A 13,692-nucleotide genomic window follows, 5' to 3' on the forward strand; every position below is an offset into this window, starting at 1 on the left:
TGATTGACATTGTCTGTTAAAATCCTGGCAATTATTGACCGCCGCTTGGAGAGAAAAGATCACATACCTACATAAAAATATAATATAAAGTTAACATGTATAAATATTTCAGAATATTTAACCCAAGATTACAGGATATTGTTCATCAATCTCACGGTCTGCAGGAGAAATCAATTTCTTAGCCTGACTGACCTGATTTTGAGGCTCCCATACCTCTATCCTTACGGTCAAAATTCTGTGTGGTGGATAGTAGGATCCTTGATAATTCTTTGATTCCTATTTAAGCATTGATCCCACTGATTGTCATCAATAGAGGAAAAGAAGTCCTTGGTGATCTTTCTGGCTGTTTTGATGATCTGTATTGAATTGCAGCTAACATATTCCACAATGTTGCAGCCAGACGGGACACTTTCAGTTGCTCCTTAAAATATTGTCAAATAAGGACCAGTAGCCTTGGCCTCCTCAACTTCCTTCAGAGGTGTAGGCCTTGTGTGCCTATGTGACTAATGAGGAAGAGTTGTGGATCCATGACAGTTTGTTATATGCATTCCAATGAAATGTGTGCTCTCCACATTGATGTGCAGTGGAGAATGGTCAATTTTATCCTCCAAAAGTTCACAATTGTTCTCTTTACCTTGTCTGCATTGAGACTTCAATGTTCTCGCACCATTTGATGAGCTTCCCAACCTCCTCTTTGTAAGTCTATCTGCTGTTGTATCATCCACAAACTTCATGATTTCTCACTACACTACCCAGTGCTTTCTCAGTGCTCCACTCATTGACATCCACTGCCTCCTTGCCAATCCAGTGAAAGTTCCATTGCTACTTCACACACATCCATGTATTCCCCAGAACACTTGACAAAAGTTCTATGGAGAGATATATGCCTACTCCTACTAGTTTCTCTGGTTATAATGAGAGAAGTGTGGCCACATATACCAGTTCCTCTAGCTATTCTGATGGACAAGTGCTCACGTCCGCAAATTCCACCAGTTATAGGGATATATATAAAACAAGTGCTGGTTCCTCTTTTTAGTGTTGTGAATGTGTGAAGCCACCAAAATTTGTTCATGTTGTTGTATTGACCGATATGTGGTCTTTAGCCCTAGTTCCTATTGTCATAGTAAAATTAACTGTATCTCCACAGATGCTGCAGAACATGGTCACTATTTTCTCCATATTCTTTGGTTAGCTACAGTATTTTTGCTTTTCTTGGGCTCAGGATACTCACCGTTCAGAATAGCATGAACAAATAGGGATGCAAAGAGTGAGTGAAGCAGCAAAGGGGCAACACGTGAAGTAGTAATGGGACTTTCTCCAGAGCAACAAGTGAATGGTGAAAATCAATGAGTGGATCATTGAGTTGGGGCAGGTAATTCACCCAGACCAGACCTGCATGGTTCTGGACAGGAAGACCTCTAACAGCCTTGTGCTGCTCAGAGATACCATCACCTATGTGCAGGACAGTGGGGTGGATGCCTGCCTGGTCTGCTTAGATCAGGAGTAGGCTTCCATCCAGATATCACACACGTACATGATGGATGTGCTCCCCAAAATGGGTTTGGGGAGGAAATCCAGAATTGGATTAAACTGCTCTGCACAGACATCTGTATGCAATTCAAAGCAAAGGGTGGGAAACCGTTAGGTTCCCCAGTAAGTCTGGAGTTCGGCAAGGCTGCCCAATGTTCCAGTCTTATTTGTGTGTGCTGCATAGAACCCTTTGCTGAATCCTTCTGGAAGGACGAGGACATAAGAGGAGTAACAATGTCAAACAGTGGAGGCTCTCGGGTCACTCTCTGTATATGAACAATGTCACCATCTTCTGTTGGGATACATGATTGGTCTGGAGGCTGACCAACAAATGTGGGTAATTTGAGTCTGTATTAGGTACCAGGGTTGCAGTCCACTGAAGAGGTACTGGGCTTCTCCTCCAGGAAAAACAAGGACTGGTTTGACGAAAACAGCCAGGAAATCCAGGAGCTGCTGGCAAAGAAGCGAGCTGCCCACCAGGCTCACCTTACAAAGCCGTCCTGTCCAGAGAAGAAACAAGCCTTCCGTCGCGCATGCAGCCATCTTCAGCGCAAACTCCGGGAGATCCAAAATGAGTGGTGGACTAGCCTCGCCAAACGAACACAGCTCAGCGCGGACATTGGCGACTTCAGGGGTTTCTACGAGGCTCTAAAGGCTGTGTACGGCCCCTCACCCCAAGTCCAAAGCCCGCTGCGCAGCTCAGACGGCAAAGTCCTCCTCAGCGACAAGATCTCCATCCTCAACCGATGGTCAGAACACTTCCAATCTCTTTTCAGTGCCAACCGCTCAGTCCAAGATTCCGCCCTGCTCCAGCTCCCTCAACAGCCCCTAAGGCTAGAGCTGGATGAGGTTCCCACCCTGGATGAGACATATAAGGCAATCGAACAACTGAAAAGTGGCAAAGCAGCAGGTATGGATGGAATCCCCCCAGAAGTCTGGAAGGCTGGCGGCAAAACTCTGCATGCCAAACTGCATGAGTTTTTCAAGCTTTGTTGGGACCAAGGTAAACTGCCTCAGGATCTTCGTGATGCCACCATCATCACCCTGTACAAAAACAAAGGCGAGAAATCAGACTGCTCAAACTACAGGGGAATCACGTTGCTCTCCATTGCAGGCAAAATCTTCGCTAGGATTCTACTAAATAGAATAATACCTAGTGTCGCCGAGAATATTCTCCCAGAATCACAGTGCGGCTTTCTCGCAAACAGAGGAACCACTGACATGGTCTTTGCCCTCAGACAGCTCCAAGAAAAGTGCAGAGAACAAAACAAAGGACTCTACATCACCTTTGTTGACCTCACCAAAGCCTTCGACACCGTGAGCAGGAAAGGGCTTTGGCAAATACTAGAGCGCATCGGATGTCCCCCAAAGTTCCTCAACATGATTATCCAACTGCACGAAAACCAACAAGGTCGGGTCAGATACAGCAATGAGCTCTCTGAACCCTTCTCCATTAACAATGGCGTGAAGCAAGGCTGTGTTCTCGCACCAACCCTCTTTTCAATCTTCTTCAGCATGATGCTGAACCAAGCCATGAAAGACCCCAACAATGAAGACGCTGTTTACATCCGGTACCGCACGGATGGCAGTCTCTTCAATCTGAGGCGCCTGCAAGCTCACACCAAGACACAAGAGAAACTTGTCCGTGAACTACTCTTTGCAGATGATGCCGCTTTAGTTGCCCATTCAGAGCCAGCTCTTCAGCGCTTGACGTCCTGCTTTGCGGAAACTGCCAAAATGTTTGGCCTGGAAGTCAGTCTGAAGAAAACTGAGGTCCTCCATCAGCCAGCTCCCCACCATGACTACCAGCCCCCCCACATCTCCATCGGGCACACAAAACTCAAAACGGTCAACCAGTTTACCTATCTCGGCTGCACCATTTCATCAGATGCAAGGATCGACAATGAGATAGACAACAGACTCGCCAAGGCAAATAGCGCCTTTGGAAGACTACACAAGAGTCTGGAAAAACAACCAACTGAAAAACCTCACAAAGATAAGCGTATACAGAGCCGTTGTCATACCCACACTCCTGTTCGGCTCCGAATCATGGGTCATCTACCGGCACCACCTACGGCTCCTAGAACGCTTCCACCAGCGTTGTCTCCGCTCCATCCTCAACATCCATTGGAGCGCTTACACCCCTAACGTCGAAGTACTCGAGATGGCAGAGGTCGACAGCATCGAGTCCACGCTGCTGAAGATCCAGCTGCGCTGGATGGGTCACGTCTCTAGAATGGAGGACCATCGCCTTCCCAAGATCCTGTTATATGGCGAGCTCTCCACTGGCCACCGTGACAGAGGTGCACCAAAGAAAAGGTACAAGGACTGCCTAAAGAAATCTCTTGGTGCCTGCCACATTGACCACCGCCAGTGGGCTGTTAACACCTCAAACCGTGCATCTTGGCGCCTCACAGTTTGGCGGGCAGCAACCTCCTTTGAAGAAGACCGCAGAGCCCACCTCACGAACAAAAGACAAAGGAGGAAAAACCCAACACCCAACCCCAACCAACCAATTTTCCCTTGCAACCGCTGCAATCGTGTCTGCCTGTCCTGCATCGGACTTGTCAGCCACAAACGAGCCTGCAGCTGACGTGGACTTTTTACCCCCTCCATAAATCTTCGTCCGCGAAGCCAAGCTAAAGAAGAAGGAGGTACCAGGGTAACCAAAAGAAGAGTGAGGCAATGCTCTTTGGTAACTGGCCTGACCGGTCCACCATCTCCTTCACAGTCAGATCTGACTACCTGAAGGTGCTGGGGATCTAGTTTGGAGGGGCTGGTGTGCAACAAGAATTGGTCAAAGCAGATCGCAAAGGTCCACTAAAAATTGGGACTGTGGGCATGGTGCTCCCTCTCGATAACAGGGAAGAACCTGAGAACCTGGTCATGAGGGCAAGATGATCTTGGTGGTGCTGTAAGTGGTGCAAGTATGGTCCATACCCTGCACCTCTGCCCTGGCAATTACCAGAACAGTTTTCAGATTAATTTGGGGATAAAAATGGATAGGGTCTGAAAGAACTCCATGTACAAATCACCAGAAATTGGGGCAATGTCTTACCCAACGTGGCACTCATCCTGATGACCAGCTTCATGTGTGGCTGCATCAGGCTGTATTGCCCACATTGACCATAAAGTATGAGGGAGCCAAGTGCCGCTATGTACTGAGGTACTACCTGTCCCAGGTGTTGTGAAGGATAGGCCTGGTCCCATTGCCGCACAATGACCCAGTCAGATGGACCTTGCCACAACTCCTATTCTTCATGGAAAAGTTTATCCTGAACAACACCTTCGACCACAAGGCCATCAGGCAGTAGTCAGCATACACATCCTGCAGAAACTGAGAGATGAGGACTCAATGGATCTGGTGGGATGATTCCCTGAGCAGACTGACCAGGTCATCTGGTGGAATGCCTCATCACCAAGACTCACAAACAAACACCAGGACTTGGCCTGCCTGGTGGTGAGAGGAGCCCTCCCAGTGAGATCCTACTTGTACAACTGGAACATCACCCTCCACGCGGGTTGTCCTCGGGACAGCTGTGGTAAAGTGGAGACTGTTGCCCACCGCTTTGCTGAATGAAGATTCACAAAGAGAGTGTGGAGAAGGATGTAGGGGGTTTTGTCATGGTTCACCCACAGCAGTAGCACAACAGAGGACTCCTGGCTTATAGTGTATCTGGCAGGGTTCTGAAAATCTGCGCCAACCAACAAGCCAGAATGTTTGCAGACATTTTCAACCTCTCAATGCTGCAGTCAGATGTGTCCACCTGTTTCAAAGGGGCATCAATCATCCCAGTACCCAAGAAGAGTAGTGTGAGCTGGCTCAATGACTATTGCCAGTAGCACTAACTTCAACTGTGATGAAATGCTTTGAGAGGCCAGTCATGGCCAGAATTAACACATAGCTAAGCAAAGATCTGGACTCGCTGTAATCATCCATTGTCACAATCAGTCCATGGCAGATGGAAAATTGTTGGTTCTCCACTTAGCTCTGGATTACCTCAAAAACAGCAATTCATCATACAGCTGCTCTTCATAGACTACAGCTTGGTGTTCAATACCATTATTCCCTCATTGCTTGTCAGGAAGCTACAAACTCAAGGCCTCTTTAACCCCCTCTGCAACTGGATCCTTGACTTTCTCATCAGAAGACCATGGTCAGTACAAATTGGAGACAATGTCTCCTCCTCACTGATCATCAACACAGGCGCACCACAAGGATGTGTGCTTAACCCACTGCTATACTCGTTATACACCCACGACTCTGTGGCCAGAGCAGGGCCACCGCCTCTTCATACCCCGTGCAATCACGGATCATTTGGTATGCACGGTGGCCTACCGCTGCAAATAGTAGATCATACTCATTGCTGTCTGCTGTGATTTTGTGGCACCTCATGGAGGCCTTCAAGCAGCATAACCACCTATTGAATTTCACGGAAGCCTCTAAGTCTTTCAGGTCGATCTCCAGCTTCTCCAACCGAATGGCCTTGTCCATGGCGCTTAAAGCTTTAGATCGATAAATTAAAGTCCAATCAATGACCACTCACAGACATGAAGGGCCAAAGGCTTTATTGATCTAAAAATCCAAGCATGACTCGACATGCTGCTGGCTCAAGTTCAAGGGCGGCTATGAGGGAGGAGACGAGGGCTATCGACCTTCATTAGGGGTTTTAAGGGGAGGGTCTACCGGCTCAACAGGCGGCCCAGCCTAGTGGGGAACGCGCCACCACAACATGCTCCATTCTAACTGTAACATTACGTGACCATAATGGAACTTTTACTTGGAGTATTGTGTAACAAGAAAGATGCCAACAAGCTGGAAGGGGGCAGCCAAAGATTTCCAAGGACGTTACTGGGAGTGGTGTGTTTGAACCATGAGAGGGAGACTGGACAGACATGGGCTCCCCCCCCTGGATTGTAGGAGGCTGAAGGGTGACCTGACAAGAGGTCCATGAGGGTAAATGATCAGTCAGAGATTTAAGGTCAGAGGCGTGTGTAGGCCTGTAGCTTTGGTTTTTTTTAACACTTTCCCTTTTTTGAAGGTTATTCTTTCCTCTATCCTGGGACCTGAAGGCTCTTGGCAGAATTGGCTTCTTCCAGTGTAATGTACAACGTTCAGTGGTTTCCTCTCCACTGGGGAAACGAAAGAAGATGGAGCAAATGCTTTGCAGGACACCTCTGTTCAGTTCGCGAGAGTGCTTCTCAGTTTGTAGCTTCTTTAGCCTTCACATAACTTCATCGTTAGTCACGACCTCGGTGAGATCAGCGAGGCAGGGCTTGCGGTGCGGTCCTCCCGACCGCTAGGGGGAGGCTCGTGGTGGGAGGGCTGCCGGTGGAGGTGCTGGAGCCCCACGATCGACATGGCGACGCAAGTCAGCGAGCTCGAGGCTGCGAAGAAAAGCTTGACGGAGGCGTTGGGGGAAAACGTGAAGCAGTGAGTGGGTCGGGTGGCTCGTCCGGGCCTGGGCATGGGCTGGGGTCCGTGGTCTTGACTCGGGCGGTAGCGCACAGATCGTGTCCATTCAGCCCTGAGGGGAGGGAGGCCCGGAGCAACGAGGGGGACTCTGCAGGACTGTGCGTTCGGGGTGAGCCGATGAAGCCAATGGGCAGATGGTGGCTTCCGGGGTAGTTCGTGAGCTGCTGCGCTCCTGCTGCTGGGGAGACGGGGTTTCTCTGCCCTGATGCACATTGTCAAGGTTCTCCTCCACTTTGGTCCCAGACCCCGACCCGTGGTGCTCAGGAGCCAAGGACGATTTTCAAAGCTTTGAATCTTTTTATTCTCAACAATTTCTCCCCTGACAGCTGGGTTTAAAGCGTTTTGGGAGCCTAATGTTGGGCTTGCCCACTGCAGATGACTGAACGTCAATGAGACATTGGCTTGGGTGAAGATACTAATCTTGGTTTGCTTCTCCTCCCAGTAAATAAAAAAAACTTTTAGAGGTAGGGTATTCTTATTTTTCCAGTGTGTTGTGATTTCGAATGGATTAGGTAGTCCAGGTCTTGGATGCACATGCTTTGATGATGAAATTGATCAGGCAGCACATCATTACTGCCATATCAATTCCTTGATCAAAGTTTGGTTTTGCAGATAGGTGGTTTCTCAAATCTGGGAAGTGAGCCACATTTTTTTCAGAATTTGATCCTGAAACTTTACTGTTTCTTGCTACTAAAATTTGAGTAACTGTGGTTCCAGAGTGTCATTGACCTAGGTTGTCCATTTACCATTAGTTCTGAAGATTAGCTGCACTCCCATGGAAAGATTGTTGGAGCTGAGGTGCAGTGTTGTGACAAGAAAGATGGAGGAAAGTGTTGGGACAATGACACAGCCTGGTTTGATTATGCTGGTTCTACTGAAGGCCTGCTGATTAATATTGCAACTTCCATGGCATCTTAGATCAAACATAAGATGGGAGAAGAATTTCTATAGGCAGCTGAATTTGAGGAGGATGTTTCACAGTCCCTCCTGATTGATGAAGTCAAGGATTTAGTGATGTGAAAAGGGCATTATTTCATGGCTATTGCTGCTTACTGCAATTGTTTTCAGAAGTAGTCATGTGGCGAAGGTCCTTCCACTGTAGTGTTGATTTCCCCATTGATGGTCAGCAGGTAGCATTGCCTTGAAGGCCTGAAAAATTGGTTATATATCTTTACCTTCTGTTTGTGAGAATAGCAAAATCAGACAGATAAATACATGGCTGAGAAATTGATGCAGGGGCAGGGCTTCAGATTATTGGATCATTTGGATCACTTTTGAGGAAGGTATGACTTATACCAAAAGAATGGGTTACACCTGAACCCAAAGGGGACCAATATCTTTGTGGGTATGTTTAATATACAGTAGCTTTTAGGGAGGGCTTAAACTAATTTGGCAAAGAGATGGGAACCAGAGTGTTAGGACTGATGAAGAGGGAAACAGCAGTAAATCCAAGATGGTGTGCAGCAAAGATGTTTGTTGAGACAAAATTGTAACCAGATGGATGACAGCTACACAGTACATTCAGAAACTGGTCTGAAGGAATTATACTTAAATGCACACAGTATTAGAAACCAGGTGGAAAACCTTGCAGTATACATACAGATTGATGTTGTGGTTATTACTGAATTGTGGCTAAAGGATGGATGTTATTGGTAGCTGAGCATCCAAGGATGCACCATATATTGGAAGGATAGGCAGGTAGGCAGGAGGGGTGGCTTGGCTCTGCTGGTGAGCAACAATATTTAATAATTGGAAAGAAGTGACATAGGATCATAAGAGGTAGAATCCTTCTGGGTTGAGTTAAGGAATGGTAAAGGTAAAAAGGACTCTAATGACAGTTATATGCAGGGATCCAAACAGCAGGCAGGATGTGGATTACAAAGTACAGTTGTAAAGTACAAAGTAAAGTAAGGACGCGGAAATAGTAAAGGCATGTCAGAAGGACAATGTCACGATAATCCTGGGAGATTTAACAAAAGTAGATTGGGGAAAGTCAGGTTGGTATGGGATCTGAGGAGAGAGAGTTTGTAGAATGCCGATAGGATGGCTTTTTGGCGCAGCTTGTTGATGAGCTCACCAGGGAATTGGCTGTTTTGGATCGGGTACTATGTAATGAGCTAGACGTGAAAGAGCTTAAGATAAAGGAAGCCTGAGGAGGCAGTGATCATAATATGACTGAGTTCTGCTTTCCACATGCAAGCCAATTTTTAATCCACAAAGCCAAGGTTCCCTGGATCCCATACCTTGTGACTTCTTGAACAAGTCTCTCATTGGGGACCTTGCCTAAAATCCATATAGACCACATCTACTGCACTACCTCCATCAATTTCTTTGTTACCTCTTCAATAAAAACTTATTAATAAGCCTCTCCAATAGTTTTCACACCTGGTGTATAATTCCCAGGATGCTCCTATTATCTTTTTTTAAACAAGGGGAACATATTTTCCATTCTCTTATCCTTAGCAGTCCCCTGTAGCTAAGGAGGACTCAAACATCATAGCCAATACCCCAGCTATCTCTTCCCTCATTTCCCACAGGAACCTGGGGTATATCATGTCTGGTCCCAGGAACTTATCAATTTTAATGTTTTTAAGAAGATCCAACACTTCCTTAATCTCAACATTTTACAGCACACAAGCCTGTTCTAACCTAACCCTGATCAAGGTCCCTTTTTCTGGTAAATACTGAAGCAAAGTATTAATTTAGGACCTCCCCAACCTCCTCTGCCTCCTTAAGTGGCTGTGCCTTCATTCTCGTCATCCTTCTTCCTACTTAATATTACTTGCCAAGGCCTTCTCGTGCCTCCTTTAAGTTCTCCCTGGCTACCATATATAAGCCCTTCCTGTTTCCTAAATCTTATGCTTCCTTCTTCCTCTTAACTAGCTGCCTCACCTGTTTTTCTATCATCTATTCTGAACCCAGCCCAATTGGTCTCTAAACATCGTCCACATTACTTCTGTTGTTTTCTCCTTTGAACATTTGTTCCCAATTTACTCTTCCTAGTTCCTGCTTCATCCCATTTACCCCTTCCCTATTTAAACAATTTACCATTTTGTCTGGTTTTATCCTTGTCCACAGCTATGTTAAAGCTGAAATGTTTCCCCACTAAGAGGTCTGCCACCTGACCAGGTTTATTACCCAATACTTTAGCCAGAGTGTCATGAATCTGAGGAACCTGTTGCCTCAGAAGCCTGTGGAAGCAAGGTCGTTGGGTGTATTAAAGATAGAGATTGACGGTTATTTGATTAGTCAGGGCATCAAGGGTGACAGGGTCAGGAAGTAAGCTGAATTGAGGATGGATCAATTTGAATGGCGGAGCAGCCTCGAGGGCTGATTGGCCTACTTGTGCTCCTCTATCAGGATCTTGTGACTTGCTGAGTTCCTCCAGCATTTTTTTTTAAACTATAATCACAGCATCTGCAGAGTTTTGTGTTTCACTAGCAGGTGGCTTGTGTATATTTTCTTAAAGATGGTCAGAATTACAGCATCTCTGAGGCTCCCTGGATTATCCTCCACTTTCTACATGTGAACTGTGAGGCTGTGGAATTTTAGGATTTTTCATGACACTGTAAGTTTGGATATCTTTAGATCAAAGCATTGCTCTCTGAAGCTCATATGATGGGTGGTGTGTCCAACTGTAGCCCAATGTTAAATAAAAGCATACCAAGGCAGCTTTCACTGCATAATCAGCTCCTTTCTGAATGGTGACATGGATTATCATGGATAATCATTAGACATGGATTATCTGTGGCTGCCTACCGCAGCAACAGATCTATGGCAGATGCCATCTCACTGGTTCTTCATAAAATCCTGGAACACATGGGCAGCAAAGATGCAGAGATCAGCATGCTGTTGAAGTTCAAGTTTATTTATTATATCAGCAGCAACTTATACAAGGGGCCTAGTTCTTCAGGGTGAGATGGACCTTTCTTTGGCGTCAGCCTGTTCTTCTCATCAGGCAGTGCATAGATGATGTTCAGTCTCCCTGGAAGGGAGGCATTGTTGTCATTGGCTTGCAAGGTTGTCTTGTGATCTATTGTTTTGAAACATTTCCACGTGCTCCTCATGCACAATGCAGTCCCACACTTTGCCTACCAGGTTGCATGGGATAGTACTGAAGATGGCACCTTTAACTCTGAAAAGTGCGTGGATCTCTGCGTCCAGCCCTGTTTATGTAGTATTTGATCTCTGTGACCTCTTCGATGCATTTGCTAATATAGCCAGTCGCTGAGTTTGTGCACACATCAATGTTTATGTAGCTGTCTCCCTGAAGCAGCTCCAGTCCATGGTCTTAAAGCAGTCTTGTAGTGCTGCTGTGCACCCCCCCCCCCCCCCCCCCAACCCCCACCCCGCCTCCGGCCAGGACCTGAACTCTCTGCGAATTGTTAGGTCTGCTTTGTTCATGAATGAGTGAGACAAACACCAGACTGAGTCGAAATCAGGGTTCTTTGTTCTTTATTACCGGATTGTAACACTTGCGACTAACAAAGTTAGTCGGAGAATGCATTCTGCCGTTATCAGCAAAATGGTGATTTTTTATACCCTTGGATATGTGCTTAGAACATCATCATATCATTACTTGTCCAATGACTAAAACTGTTGCTATCCTTTCCCTGCTAGCTTCCTGCCTCTCAATCCATCAATGTCTCTCTTATCTTGTAAGTACAAGGATGCATTCACATCTTGTTACTGCCCCGTACATTCCCATCTCATGATGTTTTACCTAACAGGAGTACAAGGACACCTCCCCTTCTTGTTACTGCCCTGTAAGGGACAGACATGTACACACCTGATCATTCGCATACACTCGATCTAGGGCGTTCTCTCCTCTGGCGACGAAGTTGACATGCTGTTGAAACTGTGGAAGAACATTTTTCAGATTACTGTGGTTGAAATTGCCACCTACAATCATGCAACCATCAGGGTCTAGGCTTTACAGGTGGCACTATAAAGCTCCTTCATTGCTTCACCCTGATTTGCCAAAGGCAGAATAGAAGCTGGCATTCACTTGGCCATGAACTCCCTGGGCAGATGGAAGGGTTTGCATTTCACCATCAACTGTTCTATCTCTGCTGAGCAGAAGTTCTTATTAGTTACAGTTCAGCATTCAACACTGTCACCTGCTTAAAGCTGCTCAGTAATACCCCATTCCCCAGTCTCCATACTCTCTATCTGCACCAGAGCACCACAGGAATGTGTGCATAGCCCAGGGGTGTCAAACTCAAATTCATGGAGGGCCAAAATTAAAAACTTGGACTAAGTCGAGGGCCGAACTAAATATTTATTGAAAATTTTCAACAACATCTGCATGTTTTCTCTTCTTTCAACATATGTAATGTTAAATTTTTTCTTATTAAAATAAATGTTTAATAATAGTTTTGGATAAACTTTCCAGAAGCATTAACAAATGAGAAATAAAATATTCAATAAATAATATTTCTCTATAGAGGATTTGTCAAATGTTGCTAGTGTGCTGTCGAATAGTAAAATCTGAGGGCTATTGAGAATGTGGGAGAATAACATGATTCCTGAAACAATCAAATGGGTGACTGATTGTGGGCATGAACTCTAGCAGGGTTATTTGCCATGCCCTTTTTCCATTGGTACAGATATCCTTTGATTTACACACTTTTCAAGTTTTATGCCTAATGAGCTTGTATCCAGGTGCAGGACCATTTTTAACCAGGAATATATTTATCACTGTGTCATGAAACTATTGGAAGATCGTTTTATCCTGAGATTAAAGTTCATAATCCTTACTCAGGCCTGTGTGCGGGAGGGCGGGGTTTGCGGGCGATCGGGTTGGACAACGACAGTACGGGGGCATCGGCTCTCGCTGCAGGGCGGCATCTCGGCGGATCAGCGGCCCCGTCACCGTGAGTCGCGGGTCGGCCTGCGGCAGGGAGGGGGAGTGGGCAAAGGTCCTGGCGAGGTCAGGTTCCGGGTGCTGGGAAGCGGCCTTGGCTTCCCCTGACACCGGCCAGGCCCCAAAACCAGAGTCCACGGTGAGACCCTGCAACGTAAACAGAGGAGGTGGGGGCGATTAGCGGGCTGACGCCAATGCATTCTGGGATTTGTAGTATTAGCTGTGCATGCGCTATACTGCCGCGGCGGCCAGCGGGCCAACTCTAATACATTTTTGAAATGATCTTGCGGGCCAAATATAAGCCCGCGGGCCAGAGTTTGACATGTGTGACATAGCCTCTTGCTCTACTCACTTTACAGCTATGACTGTGTGGCTAAGTATAACAGCAATACCATAGTGCGCTCTCTAAGAGGGAGTGAAGAGGAGGAGGGAGATTGAAAATTTGGCTGAATGATTTTTTTTGACAACAACCTCACTCATTGACACCAAGTGCAAGGAACTGATTGTAGACTTTAGGAAAGGAAAACCACAAGTATACGATCCAGTAATAGCCAGTTTAATGAGCAATACAGTTTTGATGTTCTTCTTCTGGAAGAATGAACAGGAAGAGGAATGCCATTTTCATGGACTTAGTTTCACCAGTGGTAGATACCTGAATAAAAAGGTGAAGGAACCTATTTTTCCAGATTCCCAACAGAACTCAGGCCTGAAATTTTGCCTTTCCATGGATGCTATGTGATCTGTTGAGTTTCTGCAGCACTTTTGTGTATTGCATGAGATGCCAACTCTGCAGATTTTCTTGTTTAACTTCATTCTTGTG

At 46.2% G+C, this 13,692-nt stretch overlaps 1 protein-coding gene across 1 annotated transcript in view; it reads left to right on the top strand.

The window, feature by feature from the left end:
- The first annotated feature begins 6,825 nt into the window (after positions 1 to 6,825).
- tada1 (transcriptional adaptor 1) overlaps positions 6,826 to 13,692 on the top strand; it is a 54,991-nt gene continuing 48,124 nt past the window's right edge. Inside the window, exon 1 of the mRNA XM_069937511.1 lies at positions 6,826 to 6,964. Coding sequence (XP_069793612.1) covers positions 6,891 to 6,964 — 74 coding nt within the window. The 5' untranslated portion in view covers positions 6,826 to 6,890. The remainder of the gene's footprint in view (positions 6,965 to 13,692) is intronic.

This window comes from Narcine bancroftii, chromosome 5 (assembly GCF_036971445.1).
Source record: "Narcine bancroftii isolate sNarBan1 chromosome 5, sNarBan1.hap1, whole genome shotgun sequence".
Lineage (NCBI taxonomy): Eukaryota > Metazoa > Chordata > Chondrichthyes > Torpediniformes > Narcinidae > Narcine > Narcine bancroftii.